The sequence below is a fragment of the Bipolaris maydis genome, assembly GCF_028858645.1.
Source record: "Bipolaris maydis strain C4 unplaced genomic scaffold PSV08scaffold_3, whole genome shotgun sequence".
Lineage (NCBI taxonomy): Eukaryota > Fungi > Ascomycota > Dothideomycetes > Pleosporales > Pleosporaceae > Bipolaris > Bipolaris maydis.
Window position 1 is genome coordinate 221,990 of NW_027093859.1, and position 22,197 is coordinate 244,186.

At 51.9% G+C, this 22,197-nt stretch overlaps 7 protein-coding genes across 7 annotated transcripts; 4 read left to right on the forward strand and 3 right to left on the reverse strand.

The window, feature by feature from the left end:
• Positions 1-8: 8 nt before the first annotated feature.
• Positions 9-1,463, forward strand: PSV08DRAFT_217177 (uncharacterized protein; the record flags this gene model as incomplete). The annotated part of the gene is made up of 1 exon (XM_014221170.1): positions 9-1,463. One exon carries the CDS (start codon positions 9-11, stop codon positions 1,461-1,463), a length of 1,455 nt encoding a protein of 484 aa, XP_014076645.1.
• A 5,452-nt stretch (positions 1,464-6,915) lies between these two features.
• On the forward strand, positions 6,916-9,984 carry PSV08DRAFT_173350 (rab-GTPase-TBC domain-containing protein; the record flags this gene model as incomplete). The annotated part of the gene is made up of 3 exons (XM_014221172.2): positions 6,916-7,380; positions 7,479-8,044; positions 8,094-9,984. 3 exons carry the CDS (start codon positions 6,916-6,918, stop codon positions 9,982-9,984), a joined length of 2,922 nt encoding a protein of 973 aa, XP_014076647.1.
• Positions 9,985-10,243: 259 nt separating this feature from the next.
• Positions 10,244-11,847, reverse strand: PSV08DRAFT_272234 (uncharacterized protein). Its single transcript, XM_014221173.1, has 4 exons — positions 11,624-11,847; positions 10,993-11,573; positions 10,837-10,944; positions 10,244-10,786 (listed from the first exon to the last, which is right to left on the reverse strand). The coding sequence occupies exons 1-4, from the start codon at positions 11,833-11,835 to the stop codon at positions 10,401-10,403; spliced, it is 1,287 nt and encodes a 428-aa protein (XP_014076648.1). The 5' UTR covers positions 11,836-11,847; the 3' UTR covers positions 10,244-10,400.
• A 114-nt stretch (positions 11,848-11,961) lies between these two features.
• PSV08DRAFT_272246 (uncharacterized protein) lies at positions 11,962-13,437 on the forward strand. The gene is made up of 2 exons (XM_014221174.2): positions 11,962-12,032; positions 12,089-13,437. The coding sequence occupies exons 1-2, from the start codon at positions 12,006-12,008 to the stop codon at positions 13,241-13,243; spliced, it is 1,182 nt and encodes a 393-aa protein (XP_014076649.1). The 5' UTR covers positions 11,962-12,005; the 3' UTR covers positions 13,244-13,437.
• A 293-nt stretch (positions 13,438-13,730) lies between these two features.
• On the forward strand, positions 13,731-17,370 carry PSV08DRAFT_359632 (uncharacterized protein). The gene has a single exon (XM_014221175.1). The coding sequence runs from the start codon at positions 13,929-13,931 to the stop codon at positions 17,184-17,186; it is 3,258 nt and encodes a 1,085-aa protein (XP_014076650.1). The 5' UTR covers positions 13,731-13,928; the 3' UTR covers positions 17,187-17,370.
• Positions 17,361-19,045, reverse strand: PSV08DRAFT_359633 (major facilitator superfamily domain-containing protein; the record flags this gene model as incomplete). Its single annotated transcript, XM_066092985.1, has 3 exons — positions 17,361-18,629; positions 18,680-18,799; positions 18,848-19,045. 3 exons carry the CDS (start codon positions 19,043-19,045, stop codon positions 17,361-17,363), a joined length of 1,587 nt encoding a protein of 528 aa, XP_065949514.1.
• A 1,591-nt stretch (positions 19,046-20,636) lies between these two features.
• Positions 20,637-21,360, reverse strand: PSV08DRAFT_385611 (uncharacterized protein; the record flags this gene model as incomplete). The annotated part of the gene is made up of 4 exons (XM_014221177.2): positions 20,637-20,718; positions 20,903-21,044; positions 21,097-21,270; positions 21,333-21,360. The coding sequence occupies 4 exons, from the start codon at positions 21,358-21,360 to the stop codon at positions 20,637-20,639; spliced, it is 426 nt and encodes a 141-aa protein (XP_014076652.2).
• Positions 21,361-22,197: the final 837 nt, after the last annotated feature.

The window sequence follows — 22,197 nt, forward strand, 5'->3', positions numbered from 1 at the left end:
CCGGCGCTATGCCTGAAGGGACTAGTGGCGAAACCAAGGCCAAGGCGTCTTGCAAGCCACAACTACTTTCGGACCGCGTCATCACCATCCTCGACGATTTTATCAAGGAACAACGCAAGCGCGACTTTTCTTTCCTTGCAAAATACAGTCACTGCCACGAGAATGCAAACAGCCTTCTCGAAGTCGAACAGGCCAGTCAATCCGATATTGCAGCTATCAAGAAAAAAGATGATGACTTTGAAAATACCGGCTGGTACACCTTCACTGAGCCGATTCACAATTTGCGTCGCACGGTCGCCATCAGCATTCTGGACCAAGATGATATCAAGATCGAGACCATGACAATTGGGACGGGGGCAAGCAACATGCGTGATGCAGCATCGTGGATTTGCGACACCTACTGCACCAATTTCCAAAAGACATGGCCCAAGAAGTTTTCCGTCGTACAATATGAAGAGCAAAGAAAGTGGTGGGCAATAACGGGTAAATTCTTCAAGCTCCTTCAACTCCCCCTCGAGTTGCGCGAGGAAATCTACCGCCACGTCATGGAACCCGTCGTTGTGCCTGACGTCGTGACCGAGGGCACAAGACGCTTCATCTTTGGCGTCGGACACTCCTTGGGGCCCGCCAGCGTTGCCGAACGCAACCGTGACCCAGAAGTGCCCCGCCCCAACCTGAACATCATCTACGTCAACAAGCAGGTGGGCAGGGAATCCAGCGCCGTGGCATGTCGTGAGTCCATCAAGCGGTTTAGTGCGCTACGCTCATATCTCGGCAGGGGCCCCAGACTCTTCATGCTCAGGATCTGGCAGCACGCCCTGAGCATGCCACGGGAGCTTGCTCTCCAAACAGGTTTCCTGCGCCACATCCAGCTCGAAATGGATGCCATGGAGTATTTTGCCTGCATTGGGATCTATCCCAACAACAGATATCCGCTTCGTACTCAGGCTCCGCATACCATGAAGCTCACTGAGCTGGCACTGTTGCACGGGCTGCAGACGCTCGATCTGCGGTTTATCAGTCCGAAGCATCGGCTCGCGCGGTGTCCCTGGGCAATGGCGAGTTCCCAGCGCAGGCCGCATTCTTGCCAGAAAAATTGGATTGAGTTTTGGATTGTCATGGCGTGGGATACGCTGCGTAATCTTCGTACGACCAAGGCCGTTCGGATTAGTCTGAGTGGCTGCGTCAAGACGTCCACGGTGGACTTTTGGGGGCCCAGGCTTAATGCTGTGGGGGATGTGGATACGGAAATGGTGGAGAGCATGAAGCAGAGAATCAAGGAGGAGATTCTCCTTCGGAGTCACAAACGTGAAGTGCTATTTCCGTGTCACTGCACGTATCCGTGCGCGGGTACGAGTGCGGATTTGCCGGTCAATTTCAAGGATGACGAGGACCCGCAGTTGGAGTCTGTCGAGGGGTGGCAGGGTATACTTGATAAGGCTTATTGGGATTTTGACGATTGAGCGATTTTCAGATGCAGAGCCTGATGGTTTTGTTTTGATTCAACACATGTACACATCATCCACTAGCATACGCATCAATTCCATTTCACATTTCCCTTCAATCGGTTTTCAACTTCATCCTTTTTTGTTAAACAAAAAAAAACCCTCACCTCACCGACATACAAACAACACCCACGCCACTCTCTCCTCCCCTTACCACCACCAAAAAAAGATAAACGTCCCGCAAATCCGAAAATCCTTCCAGAATTCCCCCGCGCCCTTCCACGCACACTAAATTGCATACCCTGGCCCCCCGCCAAAAGCCCCAAAAAAAGTCACAATCCCCGCAAAACCTTCCCCCCAAACCCGCCTTTCTCACAAAACGCCACAAAAAAACTCTCTCACCCGACAAAGCCCCGACCCCTACCCCTAGTTACTCCCCCCTCCCAGCTTTAAGCCTCTAACTTACCCCACAAAATTTCCCTGCTTTACACCGCCGCTCTTACCGAATACGAGGGCGCCTAGTACGTAACAACACGCACCTATTCCGCGTGCGCGACGGGAGTTTTCGGGTGAGAATGCGTGTGTGGAGTGATGAAAGTTTTTTTTCTTCTTCTTTCTTTCGGACCCCGTGGGGAAGACGGGGGGTGGATGGGGCGGTATCGGAGAACGGGGGGGGGGGGGGGGGGGGGGGAAGTGGTGTATATAAAGGCTTTCCTCTTTTCTTTTAGATATAAATTTCACATTGAACTTCCACGGGAGAAGTTGGAGAAGGACTTTTGTTCCCTTCCTATGGACTGACTGACTGCTACAGTACTAGGACATAAGTCTGGCCTCGCTAAAGAAAATCCCTCGCCAAAATTTGCCGTTTCTCACCAAAAAACACGCTCTCTTCTTTTCTAATTTTCTTAATCTCTACTAAGTATTATAGTATAAGACTTAGATATAATATAAATAAGTACTTATTGTATATCTTTTAAAAATTTTAATAAATATTATTATATAATACAATAGTAGTAGCACTACAAAGTAGAAGAATAGTAAAAAAAAGAGAAAATAGTAAAGATACTACGTTTTTGCAAACAAATGAAGCGAAAATAAAGATTTCTTAACTTTAAAACTTTACCACCCTTCTAATTTTAAATAATATCTTCTTAAAAAATAGATATACTACTTAGCTAGATAGGCTCAATAATAGTTCTTATTTAATGCATAGCTATTAAAGCGTATGGTTAATAAGATACGGAGCTGCGAAAATGGCAGATTTTGGTATAAAATGGCTTACGAGGCCGAACTTTAGTCTAGTGACTGTAGCTATGCTCTGAATGGTTGCTTATATGGGCGGTGCAGATAGTCATGTTTGAGACATGGGTTGGGCTGAAGAGATTGCGTGTCAGGGTTACGCGCCGACTCAAGGGAGATGCTCTGGACGTGTTTTTGTACATGGGGAGGTGTGGTGATTGGTCATGTGGATATTGTGGGGAGCTAGACGAATAGGTGTAGTAGTATCTCTATGTCGATGTTTCGGAAGAGAGTGGTAGATTATTCCCACATGTCTCTTAATAGAGGTTAGATATCTCACGTCCTACATGGAATTGTTTGTATAAAGAACGACTGAACAAAGCCACTGGGAGACTGGGTGTACGCGGTTAATAAAGTGACTTGTAGCGGGATACCATGGACACAATATTCAAGAAATAGCATTGAGGAGGGCGATCGTTACAAGACTGTTTAATATCAAGAAGGCATTGTCTTTCTAATAGCACGTCAATATTCTGCGAGACATTTTATTGAAAGAAAATACATCATTTTGAACATTTGGCCTTCTCGTCTCTTCGAAATATGGATTGGAGTACCAGTCTAGAACAGTGTACCCAGCGTCTCCGATATGTACAAGAGAATGTAGTTTTAGTGTTGGGAGAGACAACGAGAAGACGAGAGGGTAGCATGCAGAGCATTCTCAGCGAAAGTTTCATACAGAAATGTAAAGGTTAGAATATGGCAGTCAAGTTATTGTTAACACAGTTCTTACGGAGTGGATGATGAAAGATGAAAAATTTCCCTGCAAAAAAAAAAAGAAAAATCGTGTCAATCAAAGTCTAGTATCGTCTACTGAGGTTCAATCCACTGTTGCTTTTCCGGTCTTACAGGTATGGCGTATCTCGTGCCTTCATCTCAGTCTCTCTCTCGTGGCAGCTGGTATTATGAATTACTAGTTTCCCGTCTAGGATTTGAATAGTTTAATCCTGCTCCGATCCCCTGGTATATTGATATTCTGTTTTGGATCGGTTGCCCATACGACCTGGAGCCAAAGCACACTTTTTGGATTGCGGACAGCTGAGCGGTAATTCTCTGCTTACTCGAATCTTTTATACAGCATGCTATCCAGCTACAATGCTCGTCTGGACGGAGCTGCTCTCAACGCCGCTCAATCAGATACCCCTTTCTAGCATTACTATTAGCAGATTTCTATCCAGGCTAGTCATCATCGACGCTCCTAATGTGTGCGGAGCAGCGTTGAAGTCCCTGGGTCCTAGATGAGTTTCGTACGGTCGGCGGAGTCGCTCTTCGAAGGCGAAATACGGGCACCAAAAGATGAAACTTTCTGCTTAGTGGCAGGTCAAGTTTCAGTAGTGTACCAAGTAACTGAACGTAGGAATGGTGCTTGTGGTTTGAGGTCTAGTAGTTATGAGCAGGTGTTTACATGATCTTAGATGATACATGGACGTGTATATTCTAGTAGTTCCCTATGTTTAAATAGAAAAATCTCCGCTTTGAAGGGAACTTTCGAATGATGCTTTTCTATGAAACTCACAAGTACATCTTTGAATTTCGTCACCAAGGAATGATATCGTAGCTAGCCTGCACTAGTTGAAGAGGAGGGAAAATCGTGTTTCTGTTCGACCGCATCACGATGGGCATGAATGTATGCTGAAAGAGTCACAAGTGACGAAATTCACTATCACCATCGTTTTACATGAGCAAAACCGGCATCTCAGAATATCAGTCGATCGACGTATCGATTCTGGCGGCATTTGCACCGAAACGGTAGACCAATCGGTGCGCTGTCGATGTACCAGCCACGCCCCCGTATCTTACAACTGTCCGACGTATCTTACTTGAATAACGTACTGACACTTGTCCGGGACACGAGACGATGTCTGGACGGGCAACATTGGATACACGTGCGTCGAATCTCAGTACAGCACAGTAATGTGAAGCCCATGAATACCCTCGACTTTACTGAACCAAGGTGAAACCGCTGTGCCGGTGAATGAATACGAACCGACCATGCGAACAAAACTCTTGCACATTTCACCTAGAGGACTAACGATCTCGCCTTGTCAACCCAGTAGCTAGCAAGCTTTTGAAACACTACACCTATAGGGCCTAGATTTTATTAGTTCTGTGAGTCAACTAACGATTTTATTTTTTCAACTTTATTAGCCGGTCGGCTTCCGAATTGTGAGGCTGCCATGCCATGGGGCCGGAGTACATCGGGTCTCATGGTTGACTCTGCAACACGGGGCCAGGACGCTGATTACCCCGTGGTTCTCATAGGATATGAATTGTTGCGACGAGGTTGGTGAGAATCGAGATAGTTCGAGATGGTGGATGGGTGTTGCGAGGAGAGCAACTGCAGTCGAATAAAAGACTAGTAAGATGTCCCCGCTAATACCTTTAAACTGACCTGCTTTGATAGCTCAGCCCCAAGATCGGGGTACGCAATCGAGCTCTACTGTGTACTGCGCATCAAAGTCGCGCTAAATCGCCAAATATAGGTAGTTCTGACGTGCTATGAGCACAAGCCATGGCTTTGGAATGGACACGACTGCAAATCCATAAGCATCAAGTCAATGCGTTCTTACCACGAGCGATACAAGGTTTGGCCGCGTTTACACCATGAGCAAGACTACTCTAACACTGCCTCGTCAAATCTCGCTAATCTTTCTACTTACCCAAGGCGAGCAGCGTACACTTTAAATGGCGTAAGCGGCTAGCCGGCTAAACACTCGTCCTCTGTTGCGCCTACTCCAACAGCAGCGCGAGTGGATACCGACCAGGGCAATGTAACAGGGATGTGCCCGTATTATGACGGAAATTCGCCGTTTACATATCCAACGTCAATCTGCTAACCATGGATGCCATGGTCTGAGGTGCATGACAGCGTTGACAAGGTACGTTGGAGACAACCAAGCTCGACGGCTTTTGCTTGTTACGAACCAGGACGTGCCAGCTGTGATGCCGCGCTGGCGAGACGTGTCATAGTATGCACCTGACGTGACTGCAGCGCGCGCCGGGACAAAAAGATGGCAGCATGAAAAAAAACTCTGAATGAACCGCCTCCCCGCGTGGAGACGAGCGGCGGGGGAGGCGGGACTAGGATTCTGGTAGGGGCAAGGCTTGTGGTAAGCGAACGAGTGTAAAGAGCAGCGTACAACGGACAGGAGTCAGTGGCGTGGTGAAGAGGCGGTCAAGTGTAGTCGTTTATACTCGGTGGGCCATGTTGAGGTGCTACTTGGATTCTTCCGTGCCGAGTGCCCCCGCACGAGCGGGACCAGCTAGCAGGCTCGGGGCTAGCGGGCGGGCGCAGGAATTGCGCATGCATGCACATGCGTGGAGCCGAGGGGATTGGCGGTGGTTGGTGGTGTAAGTACCTACAGCAGGACGTGTAGGCAGTCGTGCAGGATGCGAACAGTGGTTTGGCGGCGGGCGTGGGCGATTGGCGGAGGGTCGGGGTGAGGCACGTGGTGTCGCGTGTATTTGGATGCAGGCCGCGCGTGGCAAGCGCGCCATGCAGAGGCGGCGGAGGCACAGGGCGCAACAGCAGCAGCAGCAGCAGCGGCAGGCGGTTCCTGGCGGGCGGGCGTGGTGACATCAGCGAGCGTGCGGCGAGTAAGAGGGTGCATGAAATCTCGGGATGCACAGTACTCTAGACACATGGACGGCGGTCGGTGTAGCAGCTGGGCGGCCGCTGGGTGATTGGGGCGGCAGGCCAGAAGGCAGTGGTGGGGACGCTTGACCCTGGCCTGACCGCTCCGCGATAAGGCGCTAACGCAGGTGGGCCAGCCCTCGGCCTCCTGATGCTCCTTTCGACATAGCACCACCATGGCCGCCTGCTCTTCTTTTGCACGTCGCTCCTTTTGCTCAGTGTGCCTCGAAGCAGACTCCATTGACGACGTGTGTTTCGTGTCTTGCGCGCCCCAGCAGCCCCGTCCAGCTGCCGTCACGACACCATCCCGGCTGCAACCCTCTATTCCACACGCTTGAAACACGCTCTACACCAGCGCCGTTTGTTCTTCGCGCCCCGCTGGCCGAGCTGACCACCTTGCCATTTGGCCCTTGACCGAGGGGCTGCACCGCTGTGCTGCGTCATTGCAGACCGACCGACCTCCATTCACCCAACCTCGCACCGCCCTGCCTCGCTCCATGCTGCCCGTCTGACCGCACCATGACCGACGTAGCCACCCCCATGCCGCCCGCGCCAGAGCCCACGGCACCAGAGCCCGTCGACCAAAGCGTGCAGCGCTCGCCCAGGACCCACGTCGACAGCGCACCACTGCCAACAGACTCGATGGTCACCGTCCCGCTCTCAGAGACGGACGGCAGAACACCAGAAGACGACCACCCTGCCTGCACCTCGCCCACCTCGCCCGTCCAGCCACACATTGTCGTCGGCGACCGCAGGACGTCGTCGTCGCGGGCAGACTCCATCGAGATCCGCCAGGCGTTTGGACGTCGCCAGAGCCAGACGAGCGCCGATGCAACCACCACCCCAACAAGCCCGACCATCTCTGTCCGGGACACGGACGCGCCCGAGTCGCCCAAGATAGATACTAGGGAGAGGCGAACAAGCAATGGTTCAGGCAAGAGCGAGGAAGTTGATTGGGCCGAGCTCGAGAAAAAGGAGGAACAGGAGCCAGAGGGCGAGGAAGAGGTGCGCGCCCACTCACGATATCTAATGCCCGTCGTCTGCTGACTCTCTTCTTCTTCTTCTTCTAGGCCATGGCCTTGCTGCTCGCTCGACTCGAGCAGGAAAACGACGCCATCATGTCAGACTCCAAAGCAAACATGAAGGTTTCTCGCGCCCGCAGCCAGTCGCGGCCCCCCTCCATCAACCAACTCAAGCGCCTCGTCGCCCATGACACTGCACAGGTCCGCTTCTCCCAGCTGCCTTCGCCGCCACCCATGACCGAGTTGGAGTTCTGGGCCGCCCTCGTTCGTGATTATCCACAGACGGTCCAGCGTCTGCCCACCCTCTGCTTGAACAAGATTCGAGGAGGTATCCCTGCCCCGCTGCGTGGCGTTGTATGGCAGAGTGCAGCTGGCTCACGCGAGAAGCTGATTGAGGATCAGTATGAGACGCTGTGCGGCGAGTCCAGCCCGTACGAGAACATCATCAACAAGGATCTTGGAAGGAGCTTTCCTGGCGTCGACATGTTCAAGGACGCCGACGGTGAGGGCCAGAAGATGCTTGGCCGTGTGCTCAAGTGCTTTAGTTTGTACGACCACAAGATTGGTTACTGCCAGGGTCTCGGTTTCCTCGTTGGCCCACTGCTGATGCAGATGGGTGACAAGGAGGCTTTCTGCGTACTCGTCAGGTATGTCATTGTGGCTCCGTGACCCTGCACCGCCGCTAACCCTTCGTAGGCTCATGGAAGATTACGATCTTCGTTCTTGTTTCCTCCCTGACCTCTCTGGTCTGCATCTTCGCATCTTCCAGTTCCAGCAACTGCTCCACCATCACATGCCCGCGCTGGCGCAGCACCTCGATGACCAGGGCGTCGGCTCTGCATATCTCTCACAATGGTTCCTTTCATTTTTCGCTGTCACATGTCCGCTGCCCATGCTCTTCCGCATCTACGATGTGCTGTTCGCCGAGGGCGCTTCCGAGACAATCATGCGTGTAGCACTTGCTCTGATGAAGCGCAATGAGCAAAAGCTCTTGTCACTAAGTGAATTCGAAGATGTCATGCAGTTGCTGCTTGGCCGCCAACTCTGGGATCCTTATGGCCGGAACGCGGGGTCTGCCGATGAGTTGGTTGCCGATTTTGTCGGTTTCACAAATGATGTGACGCGGGAAAGGTTGCAGGGGTTGGAGCAGCAGTACAAGGAAGCACAGGATAGGGAGACGTCCAAGCAGCAGGTCCAGAAGTCGGCCTCGTCGTTCCTCGGCCGCTTGTGGGGCCCATCCAACTCTTCGACCAAGTCTGTTTCACTCAGCCCGGGACTCTCGGCGCCTTCACGGCCTGTGAGCTTCCTTAGGCGGTCAGCCTCCAAGCAGAGCTTGGCTTCAACACTCAACTCAATGGCCGATTCAGACGCCTCAGCAAACACGCAAAGCACAGCCTTGACGGACATTTCGCGTGCGTCCAATGGAGACGCCCTGTCGATGAAGTCTGGCCATGGCTCCATGGCAATGGGTGCCTCGTCCAGGGACAGGGACCTGCACTACCAGATTGAGCAGCTGCTCATGTCTGTGAGCCAACTGCAAAGACAGAATAGCGAGCTTGAAGCCGCACTACAGAAGCAGCGCGAGGATCGCAAGGAGGACCATCGCATCGTGCGGACAGTAGTAGACAAGGTCCGGAAGAAGACGTCCACACTCGCCGTACCCTCAACAAGAGCGTCGCGAAGGCGGACAACGATTACTGCAGCGTCGGTCGCTGCCGCACTCGAGGAGGGTGCAGCCTCGAATGAACTGAGCGCAGAGGCCTCGGAAATAGTGTCGACGCTCGAATCGCGATTCCCTGAATCCCAAGGCCACCACCGCGCCTCGTCCATCTTCGAAACCAAGGAGATTCTCAAAGAGAACCTAACTCGCACAAAAGAGCAGCTTGCCAACGAAACACTGCGCGCCAACAGCTTCGCCCGTGACCTGAACGACCGCGACGCCGAACTTCAAATCGCACGGGACGCCCTCCGAGACACACGGCAGCGTCTGCAGGACAGCTACAACCAGAACCAACGTCAAGAAAAAACAATCCAAGAACTACGACAGCACGCGCGCAAGCAATCTGCCGTCACCTCTTCTTGGGGCGGAACAGACACCACCCCCGATACCCCGCCCTCACTCTCCCGCTCCACAACCTCCGATAGCGTCTCCGGCGGTCTGCGCGAGCTCCGTCTCGGCCGTACCCCATCTCAAAAATCCGAACGCCAATTCTCATCATCCCACGCTACCCCCATGTTCACCAAGCGCTCCTCGTCGCTGGCCACGCAATCCTTCCTCGCAGGCGCCGACGGCACCGTCCCAGACGCAAACAACGAGGCTCTCCTGCTTGAACTCGTCAACGCGAAGACAGCGGAGGCGGTGGCCAAGCAGGAACTCGAGGAGTTCAAGGTGCGGTTTGAGAATCTGAAGAGGATGGTGAGCACAGGTGGAAGCGGGAGCGCAAGTAGTACGCCAACGAGTACACCGGTTGTAACGCCGAGTCCTGTGCCCAAGGAGCCGGTTGCCGGGAATGCAGGAGGAGGTGGAGGCTGGGGATGGGCCGGGTGGAAGAGGACGGTTAGTAGTGCCACTATTACGGGGTCCTAAGTCCTCTCTCTCTCTCTCTCTTTTTAGGTCGAGTTGACAACGGGTTGGCGGTGTACATATTACATATACATGCTCCTTTTTGTTCTTTGAAATGGGCAAAAAGGGAGAAGGGAGAGGATACGAATGTAACTAGTCATCTTCGCCATCGACTCTCTTGTTTCTCGTTTTTTTTTCCTTGCGAAGATACAAGGGAGACTTGTCACAGTGCGCTTGTTTCTTTTTTGGGGGGACTCATGAGTATGGATAGATGGATGGATGGGAGAGATATACACTATGTAGCTTATTTCGCTTTTGTTCTTTCTCTCCAAAGGGGGGGAAATGAACTATGCTATCATTTATAATGCGATGCTTGATTTTTTTTTCTCCCTCTCTTCCACATAAAAATACATACATGGCTTCCGCAGTACAAAAGGTCGTTACATCTTCTTCTCCAACTCCTTGACCCGCTTCAATCCCGCCCGCGCATTTGCCACACCCTCTGTAAACCCCATTTTCTTCGCCAGAGCAGCCGCTTCTTCGTATTGTCTGCGTGCTTCGGCGGTCTTGCCTTCCATTTCGAAGAATTCGCCGAGATTGTGGGTTGCGACTGCGCAGCCCATGTCGCATTCTTCTGTGCGATCGGGCGATTTTATTTGGTTGGCTTGCTGTAGAGCACGTGTGGCCCATTGGCGGGCTTGCTCGATGAGAAGGGTGCGCGGGGCGGTGTTGGAGACGGGGAAGTCGGAGGGGAGGGGGGACATCGTGATTGCGTCGGTGGAAGAGGGCGGGGTTTGCTGGACAAGGCAGGTCGAAATGTTGTTCACTGTGTTGGGTTAGTTTGTTTGTATAATGATGGAATGAGTGAGAACGTACTCAGGACTACGCTGTGGCACGAATTTGGCGGACATAGCTGTAGTGCCTTGACGAACAGTGGCGTGGCTAGGTAGTGCGAGTCAAACTGCTCGTAGTGTGTGCCGAGAGCTGCATCGCATTAATATGTTGTCCCGTCAAATAGATCGCAAAGCATACCTTCCAACGTGCCACCCATTTCTTCATTCGTAAGCCATGGTCCCTCTCCATTCTTGACGCCCTCCTTCTCCCGCCGCTGCTGCTCCTTGAGCGCGCTCTCGACAGCCTCGACAAGTCTCTTTTCGCCATTCTCAGGCTCATTAACGTATCGAATGTCATAGAGCTGGCCCAGCTTCAGATTGATCTGCACCATGTTCTTCTTAACTCGACTGCGGTTCCCCGTCGTCCAGTGCTTGTCCGAAAACTCGTCGACCCACCGCTGGCAGTCGTTGCGCATAATCTCGAGCACATCAATGGCCAAGCTATAGTATCCTGCATCCTCAAACAATTGAGCAATGGTGTACTTGACGCCCATTATCTCGTCGCTGAAAGGGTCCATGCCCAGCTCATCGGCGAGGGCAAGGGCTTGCCGAAAGTGCTTGTTGGCCTCGCGGATGTCGAGCCATTTGCCGCGGCTGTAGAAAAGGGCTTTGCGGAGCTTCTTCGCAACGGGCTCGGGGAAGTTGTGGTAGGGCTTGATGATGACATTCTTGTAGTACCAGGGAATGTAGAAGACACAGATGCCTGAGACGAGGGCGATGCTGGCGGGGTGGGTTAGCGCAGGGCCTGGCAGCTGGATCGTCCGGCATACACTCCAATGGCAAAGGGAAACAAGACGGGGCTCTTGCGGTACTGCTCACTGAACTGCGCCCGCATCGATGCATGGCGACGGCCCAGTGGTTGCTGTGTTGGCCGCCATAGTGCTGTAGACCGCCTGGTGCATCGCTCAAGAGGCGCCTGAGCTTCGCACCGAGCATACGCACTCACTCGAGGAGTGGCGCGCGCAATTGTCCTGCTCAACATGGTGCGCTGGCCAGGGGCAATGAGGTGTCGAGAATAGCGAGCAAATGTGGTGGAGCGAGTGCATGACGGAATGAACTTTTAGTGCCCGCCGCATGCAGTTCCGCGTAGGGCTGAGGGTCGCCGCATGACGTCTGCACTCCACCACCAGCCATGTCTTGAGACACTGCAACATGTGCGGCCGTTATGTGCTGGCCTTGGTAAGTTCATGTCACTCTACGCCACGCCACATGACAGCTGACAGACCCTCCCCCAGCGGCCATCCGAGGTCCGCCGACAGCTCGAGCGCTCACACATGCCCGTCGCAGAAGCCCCCGACGATGACGACGGCACCGTACGACAAAGCTACAACTTTGCTCCTGGCTACCACGGCCTGGTCTATCGAGCAGAGGGCTCCGAAGCTACTCATGATCACGAAACCTCCCCGTCGAGCGAGAACAACGGCCAGTACAAGCTGCAGTCGATGCAATGGGGTCTCGTACCCTTTTGGACCAAGCGCAACCCCGACTACGGCTCCAAGATGAAGACAATCAACTGCCGCGATGACTCCCTCGTAGAGGATCGTGGTATATGGACAACCATGAAGAAAAAGAAGCGATGTATCGTTGTGGCACAGGGCTTCTACGAGTGGCTCAAGAAGAGCGGGAGCAAGGACAAGATACCACACTTTACAAAGCGCAAGGATGGCCAGCTCATGTGCTTCGCTGGCTTGTGGGATTGCGTTCAGTTTGAGGGCTCCAGTGAGAAGCTCTTCACCTACACAATTATAACTACCGAGTCCAACCAGCAGCTCCGCTTCCTACACGACCGCATGCCCGTCATCTTCGAAAACGGGTCCGACGCAATCCGTACTTGGCTCGACCCAACACGCACCGAATGGAGCAAAGATTTACAATACCTCTTGCAGCCATTCCAAGGCGATCTCGAGTGCTACCCAGTCAGCAAGGACGTTGGCAAGGTCGGCAACAACTCGCCCTCGTTCCTCGTGCCAATCAATAGCACCGATAACAAGAACAACATTGCAAACTTCTTTGGCAACCAACGAGCAGTCGCCAAGGTCGATCATGACGTGAATGAGAAACGTGAGACAACGGACCGCGTGGAAGGCACCGAAGATAACGCCCCGTTACCTGTACCAGTGACAGCACGCTCCGCGGCGGGTCATGAGTCGCAAGGCATCAAGCGAGAGCACAACAGCGAAGGTGACAGCAGTAGCACAGCAGAGCAAGAGCCCTCGAGTAAACACGTCAAGTCCGAACCATTAGCGTCTTTGACAAAGAGCCCTGTCAAGCCAGCAACCACGCCTGCAAAGAAGCGCGGCACCAGGAGCGCCACCAGCAACGGCAGCGCGGCCAAGATAGCCAAATCTGACGGTTCGCAGAAGATTACGGCCTTTTTTACCAGCAAGTGAGACTGGCTTCCACGAGTCGTAAGGTTTGGCGGTGAAGCGCAAGTCGCCGTGAGGCTCATCTCACGCTATATCATGCTCAGTATAGCCTGGGGCAATGCCGTCAGCAAAGGTACGCCCACGCGGAGAAAAGGCGCCTGGGCTTGAGCGTGAGAGACGACTAGAAGCGCAACCCTGACATGCCCGCGGGAACACCCACCAACAGCGTATGTAGATCAGCCCGGTTGGGTAATTAGCCAGTGCTGCTGCTGCCATCCATCCGGTGCCCCGCACTAGGGGCGGGGGGGAGTGAGCAGCCACCTAGCGGCCTTTAGATGCGGAAAACACCAACACGCCTCGCTGTTTCGAGTCACCCCCCAACGCCCTGTCCGGCCCATCGCTCCTGTAGCGCACCTCTCTAATGTAGCCATCCCTGCAGCCGTCCGATTACGAATTTGCCCAAATTTGGACCGCTTCCGCCTTCTAGACTTTTTCTTTGCCGATCCTACGTAGTCCACCTTTGCATTTCCATCCCATATCATGCCATGTCATCTAGCACGCCCTTTCGGCACCCATTGTTCCTAATACTCATCGACCTCTGATCGCATCTGAGTCCTCATACCCGTCAAGGCATTGGCGCTAGAATTGTAGCTAAAATTGTAGCTGCCTAGCGCTTGGCTCAACTCTAACACTTCGCCTTGCTGCCACCATGGCCTCCAAGATGGCCGACCTCATGGACCTGGTGTCCCAGAACCAGCCCAAGTTCCAGACCCATCAAGCACTTCTTGCCATTGGCCTACAAAACGACTTTGTCCTGCCGGACGGCCGCCTTCCGGTAAACACCTCGACCGGCTTTCTCGACCGCATCCAAACTCTGGTACCCAAGTTTCGCGAACTTAGCGGCAACGTCATATGGGTCCAGACGCTCTATGAGACAGACCGTATCGCCACTGGCGCAGATACAGGCGAGGGGGACGCGCTTGTTGTGGGTGGACTGATCGACGGTGATGAGAGCGGCCCGGAGGCTGGCGATGATGACTTGGCAAAAGAGGTGGACTCGTTACCTGCGCAGTCAAAGTCATCAAAGCACAAGCAACGCGCCCTCGACTTGCTAAAGCGCGTATCAGCGCGAAGAAAGACGCTGCCAAAAGAGATTGCAAAGGCTTCAGTCGAAGAGGATGACGAGCTGTTCTTGTTGAAGAGCGAAAAGCGGACGCCGGCATGCGTGCCCAAGACACCCGGTGCCGAGTTTATCGACTTTGTTACTCAACAAATGGAGCTACCGGCAGATGCGGTAATTCGGACCACCAATTACTCTGCCTTTCAAGGTACGAACCTGCTGATTACACTGCGCGCAAGGCTTGTTACAGAACTCTTCATATGCGGGTGTATCACAAATGTCTCTGTATTGGCGACTGTCATTGATGCAGCTCGACATGGGATCAAGATTTGCGTCATTGAAGACTGCCTGGGCTTTCGTAAGCAAACCAGGCATGAGATGGCATTGAAGCGCATGGACGACTTTTTCGATGCATACCTAGTAAATAGCGAGGAAATTCTTGAAAAAGACCCAGCAGAACTACCACAGAAGCCGGAACTGTCTTCCAACGGCGCAAACAGTGATGCAAAACAGAACGAGAAGATGGTCGAGGATTTGTTAGCCAAATTGTCTTTGGGCGAAAATGGTAAGGCGTTGTTGGAGAAGGAATTGCGGCCAGATGAGAAGCTGGCCGCTGAGCAAAACAAACAGCCTACTGACCAGGAGTTTTCTGACATGCTGGTCAAAGGTGCAACGGTGCCCGGTGCGCAAGAAGAGAAGCCGAAATTGGTCAAAACCAAGATAAGGATGAGGTCTGGGAAAACGAAGAAGAAGAAAAAGAAGGGTAAAGAAGGAGAGCAAAACGATGACAGTGCAGATGTCACTGCCGAGCCCAGCGCGCCTACAACCTCAGATAAAGTTGATTCGACCCCAATCATGGACGGCGCGACTTCAAAATCTACTGGAACCCCAGCAGATGCTCAACGCACCTCGCAGATTACTAAAGCAGGAAGTGCCGCGGACTTGCGCGTAAAGGAAGCCAGGCAGCATGTGTTGAAGAATGCGGCCTCTGTGCCACTTCTTTCGGCCAAATGTGAAGAAAAGGACAAGAATAGACTATCAGGGTTTTCGGATCGAGTGCGCATGTCGCTTTCCAGAGGACCCAAATCAGAGCCTGGACCTGAAGCGAAACGAGGTTCAGCTCCTTCTTCAAAGGCAGCTTCGACGATTTCGAAACAAGATGATAAGGAAATCCAGCAGAGCCTTGCGGAGAGCGGAAAGTCAGCTTCCATGTCACAATCAGAGTCGCCTGCCGTTGAGCCGATACAAAATAAAATAGCGCCAGTAACACTTGCAACAACGCCTGTTGAAGAAACAGCAAAGGTTCCCACTAAGAGTAAATCTCCAAAGCTAAAGTCACTCGCCAACTTGCCTGTTCTTGGACCCGGAGATGAAATTGCAGAAGGCGACTCAAGGATTATACACGACTTCTTTCCAAGCGATCTCCGTCACCCCTCGGATCCATCTCAGCCACTGAAAGACATTATATTTGGACAGCTCTACAACGAAGTACGATGGCAGAAAATGCTACATCAACAGGGCGAAGTACCACGTCTTGTATGCTGCCAAGGTGCATTTGGAGATGACGGATCCATGCCCGTTTACCGTCATCCAGCAGATCAGACTCTTCCGCTCTTGCGTTTCTCGCCAAAGGTGCAAATAATACGGAGGCAAGCCGAAAAACTTGTAGAACACCCACTGAATCATGTCTTGATCCAGCTCTATCGATCGGGTAACGATTTCATATCTGAACACTCGGACAAGACTCTCGACATTGTCAAAGGCTCTTCTATTGTCAACGTGAGCTTTGGGTCGCAACGCACCATGCGCATTCGGAGGAAGAAACCGCAATCGAAGAAAGATGAAACTTTGGTGGAAGACAGCGCCGTTGCCCAGCGCGAGACCCAGCGTGTACCTCTACCACACAACTCCATGTTTGTTCTGGGACTCGAGTCAAACAAGAAATGGCTTCACGCTATCCAGCCGGACAAGCGCCTGGCTTCCGAACGCAGTGAGGCGGAAACGAGCCACAATGGCATACGCATCAGCCTAACGTTTCGCAACATTGGCACCTTTCTCGACGCAAAGGAAAGCACAATATGGGGCCAAGGTGCAACAGCCCGAGAGCAACGCGATGCAGCAGACGTGATCAACGGCGATGAAGAGGAAGCCAAACGAGTCATCACAGCATTCAGCCGCGAAAACCACGACCCAGATTTTGACTGGGACGAGTGGTACGGCGATGGCTTCGACACTCTCCATCTTCAAACCCCACCAAAAGACACTCCCCTCCTCTTCGCCTCCAACAACCCCATCGAAACTCGCCAAGCCCAAATCGCCCTCGCAGAATGCAAAATTCACTATTCCCTTCTCGAAGCACCGGCAACAGAGGAAACGTACGAACAGGACCGCCAGGTTACGTTTCGCGATGCAGACACACATCATACGGAAATTCATACCCCTTTTTCCATTTTACTTTACTTAGATCGCTACCATCCTATCGACATCTCGCCTTCGTCCCACCCTGTCATCGCATCCGCATATCCGGTTATGCTTATCACTGCCGATGTCACAAAAACATGGCTTTCCCGTGCCAATTCACCGGCAGAAATGGTATCCGAGTTCGACGCGACTCTTTCTTCTCTACTCCAACGATTAGAGGATGGATTCGAAATGCATGCCGGGCCGTATATAGCCGGGGTTAGGTTTAGTGTTGCGGATTGCTTGGCTTGGCCTGTTATTGATGCGTTGGTGGACGAGTGGAATGGGTGGAGTGCGGAGAAGTTTGGGAGTTTGGATGCGTGGTATAGGGCTTGTTGGAAGAAGAAGGCGTGTGTCAAGAAGGTCAAAGAGAAGTTGAGTGCGTAGGATGGTGTACATGATAATCTTTTGGATCAAGTTCGCTGAAGGGGAAATGGTGCGGAGAAGTATGGGTAGTGTGTTGACGATGTACTGATTTACTTCTTCCCTATTATTTCCTAATGAGTCGAGTTTATCCCTCTCACAACAAACGAGGACGTCTATATACCTTTACCAAGCATCCTACTCGTTGACCCTCTTCCCCCCAATGACTCCCATTCCCCTCAAAAACCCCCCAACCATCATTACCGCTACCACACTGACCGCGAAACCAAACCACACCATACCCCTTATCCCCTCTTTCAATGCCTCATCTCCCGGCGCCAGCACCACTCCCTTCTCCCTGCCTTCAATTTCCATCTCCACCGCCGTCGCAATAACACCCCCAACCACCCGCCCAACCATCCCCACGCCTGTGATCAGTCCCGCTCCCAACGCTGCATCCTCCGCCCCTACCATCTTTGCCACGAAAAGTGTAAGAACGGGTCCCGCAGTGACGATGCCTGTAGCGCAAAGGAGCTTGGCCGGGAGTCCGTAGGCCCAGTAAGTCGTATGTTCTGGAAGCGGGATAGCGAGAAGGAGACAGGAGAGAGATATGCAAATGGTGCTGAAGAGGAGGATGTATAACCCTGGTATGCGGGAGAGAATGAGTGGTGTCAGCGCTGCGACGAGCAACGCGCAGATGCCTGCGGGTAGGAAATGGAAGGTGATTTGCAGAGTGGACTGGGCTTTGTATGCTGTGAGCCAGTGGAGGGAGGAGGTTAAGAAGATAGTGTATGAAGCTGTGAGGAGCGCGGATATAATGAGAACTGGTGCGAGTTGTTTTTGGGTGAGGATGAAGGGGGTGATGAAGGGAGTCTTGTTGGGTATTGTGGAGAGGCGGTAGTGCCAGTATGTGTAGCTTGCGAGGAGGAGGAAAGAGAGGACAAGGAGTGTAGGAATCCAGGGGGTGCGCCAGCCAATTTCGTTGCCGCTGGAGAGAGCGAGGACAAGGAAGATGAGAGCGAGTGTGAGAATTGCGGCGCCGATCCAGTCGATTGTGCTGGTTTTGCTGGGGGTAGAGGAAGGAGGCGGTCGCGGGATGATGGAGTAGCTTGCGGCTGTGCAGATGCCGGCAGTGATACTGAGGATCCAGTACGTCCATTGCCAGGGTAGATGCTCGCCAATGAGACTGCCGAGGGGGTTGCCAAAGATGAATCCGAGAGGTGCGCCAATGGCGAAGAAGCTGAATGCTACGTCTTTAGCTTGTCCGGGTGGAAATGTGGAAGACAGGATTCCCAGCGCAGCAGATGCCATGGCTGCGGCACTGAGACCTTGTAGTCCGCGTATAGCGTCGAAACCGCTTTCGTTCGGAACAAAGGGTAGCATTATTGATGCAGCTGTGAAGAATGATGAGCCTAGGAGAAATGTACGTCGTCGGCCATAAATGTCTGCCAGGCGGCCACTGAATATCTGTAGGGAGAATTAGGAAGAGCCTCAGAGAGAGTGCAGGAATGGCTGACAAGGAATGGTGTAAAGGTAAGATTGTAAGACAAGACAATCCAGTGCTGTCGGCTAGCAGGAATGCCCAATTCTCGTCTGATGGTGGGCAGTACGGTGACTGAATCTTGTATCGCTACTGTCTGTTCGAGATCAGTTGCTGTTACTCAAGGTAAAAATTCTCCACTTACACTCATGATAGATGCTATAGTTAGTACTGCAACCAGTGCTACACACCGAGCCTTTGACAACGGCAGATCCTCTGTCGAAGCCGTAGCATCCACAGCTACAGACTCCTCTCCACCCCCCACCTGTTGCGCAAGACTCGCTTTCTCGACATCCCTCACACTCCCAATTGTTGCTCCGTCTTTGTCATTGCTCTTCGCCATAGTCGATACTCCATACACAGGCCAGCGTGAGAACTACCAGCGCTCATCTCGGCGCCATACCCCACGGGACACCCGCGCTTTTAACACCACAGCTGCAGCCACGCTTGGGAACCCCGCAATGCGGTAATGTTGCCACTACCGCATACCATTCTCCGCTCGATTTGGAGAAGCTGACGACGCGTGTAGATGACCCTGCACAGAAACAGCGGCATCGAGGACCCGGGTGCATTAGGATGCAGATACGGAAAAAGAAATACCATAGTTTGCGATTGGTCGTTTGACCAGGTAGTGAACGGCGCCACCTAATGATTCCTTCCGATTTGAATGATTTACAAGAGTATCTGCACACTTCATGTATTCGCGTCTGTGGCGGAAGCAGATAAAGCGGGCGTGTGACTGCATGCGTGCGTTAGTGGTATAGATGCACCAATAGTAGCGATCTTTCCGCACGCCAGTTCATGCTAACGCTACCTCAAACCATGGTCTGTGAGATCCCAGATGCGTGGCTGGGTTCCCCGATAGCCGCGGCGTATGCTGATCTTCGCGTTGGCTTTCCTTGGTTCGAACTCGCACGTGCGTCCCCAACCACTGCAGATCTGAGAGCATCAGACACATCTGGGCACCTGATTTTGTGCATGGTGCTGTAGCGATGGCCATCTTGAGCCATCTTGAGCCATCTGGGAATGGGGACGGTTCCGATAGTATTGTTCGATTATTGGACTTGGATTGGACTTGCTTTACGTATCGTACTCGGGGTCTTGCTAATAATATCAATCCCGGCGACAGTGTTTCATGCAATTGAATTTGATTCAAATTTACATCTTTCGAAGCATTTTGTACGAACGTGATATAAAGATATGAGGGACAGTGACCAGAGGTAAACCAAGAGAAGTGATACGGGGTTTTATACTCGTCTGATGCTGGAAAAGATTTTACTCATATTTTATTTTCCTGTAGCGCCCAGATGTCGTGCTGAAAAGGACATTGAAAAAGAAGACATACATAATCAATGGGGGTTTGAAGAAGACGGGGTTACAATTGGCCTATTGCTTGGTCAGTACATCGATTGCTGATAATAGTTACTTCATATTGCAAATACATCGTGACGCGGGACGGTTATCGTGAATGGATTCCAATATCAGCTGTCCGGATGAAAATTTGTATAAATTTTCTGTTGGAAGACAATACGGAAGTGTTGATCGATGTCGTTGTCCAATTCGGAGGCAACTACAGATACCAGGTGAGTGTCAAGGCACTATACCAATCTGGGCGAGAATCATGAAATTCCAGAGATTGCCTCCTTTGAAAAGGCAAGGAGAAATCTTTTGTATAGAATTGTTAGGTTTGGTGTGTAATTCTAATAGATGCTTATAACATCCTACAATGCTGACCTGGGATCTGTAACGTAATCCAAGGCTCAAAGTATGTAATTGACGCGTTCGAAGTACCACATACATAATGTTGAAAATGAGTTGATTGGATGTGATCTCATGGTCTCATTATCATCGATCTGGTCGTTGGTAAAATTGGCCGTGGTCAGCACAGAAGGAATCATTGCTTGTGTTGCAAACTATGCAGAGGCATAGTTGTCTCAGCTCCAGAACGGACCAAAGTCTTTCATCTGATCGAGTACTTGCTGTCTTGCTTCAGCTTCAGGTCCGGTGCGAGGTACACTGATTTGCATGTTAGCCTCATCTAGTACCATAATCCTAGCACATATCAAATTTGGTGTAGCCTCTTCAGCTCGAAGACGGATTGCCTGTCGAGTGCCATAAAAATGGACAAATTGGATTTTGAAAAATAACAGGTGGAGATGCAGACTGCCATGAGCAAGGGCCGGAGGGGGCTTCAACGTACTTGACCTCACGTAGTTGATCACTGGCAAGATCAAGGACATAGCCGATGATGGATACATCTTTTTGAACATACGGTGAGGCTTTGAGCGCTTGAATGTCTGACCGAAGATTGTTCTCCACTTCCCCTGGTGACCACGGGCAGCCTAGGTGATCATTGATTAGACGAACTTCAATAAAACCAAAGTAGACACATACTGGTATGCTGAACAACAATAACCATGTCAATCCTGACCGACTGAGCTATTTGATAGATACTATTAATGGCCCCTTCTATACGTCCTCCAGCCGTTCTAATAACCCGTGTAGTACTAGTGTTGAGGTTGAAGTGGCGTGCCGCATCAACCATCGGATTGGCCTCGTTGCAAGTGACTAAGGTTGTTAGATATGTATCTGAAGCTACGGTTTTGTCAAGGAACAGCGGTATGACTCACTGACGACGAGAGTTCCCGGCATAGACATGACTGGTGTCTGGATAACGGATGATCTGTGTTTCAGGCAACAATGTAGCTTGGTGCCGGCGGTATTGGGAATTCAGTGACTATATATGCTTCGATGTTGTGATGATATCAAGAGAAGGACGCGTCTCAATGTTCAGCCCGGCCGAAGTGGTTGCCGGGCGTCTTACTTGCACATCCACAGAAAGTCTTTAAAGGAATCGTTCCTATTGTGGGATGTCTCACCTTTTACTGCATCTCTGCCCTGCCCTATACCTCGATACGTTATCACTCCCCGGGTCCGGTTACATGTTGCTAACCCTTTCAGACTCCACCCATGAACAGGGATGTTTGACCATGGCGCATGGCAATTTGTGGAGAGAACAAGGTCTGAATGATCATAAAACCCAGTGAGAGTTATTGAGATCAAGTGGCTCTCTGGTGTGTTGGTAGTAAATTGCTCGATTGCGCTAGAAGCGTTAGCATAGAAGGTGGAGACTGGAGATCGGCCGATGCATTAGTGTCACAGCCGAACATGCCAATAATAACCATTCATCTTGGCGCGATTCAGTCATAGCGATGAGGTTGTTGTAGAGCGGATAACGATGGAGTTTCTTGGAGAAGGAGTAGCCTTGTCCAGTGGCGTATGTTGGCAAACTTGATTGGACTGTTTTTTCTCGGTGTACCGAGCTCGGCTCCGAGCAGTTCGGGAGAAAGATATTATATGCAAGCCACCGATCGTGCAGCTACGAATGCCATCACTGCTTCTCAAGTCGGCGTACCAAGGGACGAATTTATAATCAAGTACGCTTTTGCCTCATGTAACCTAGTCAGGTACAGTTCGGGTACGGTAAGCAAGCTC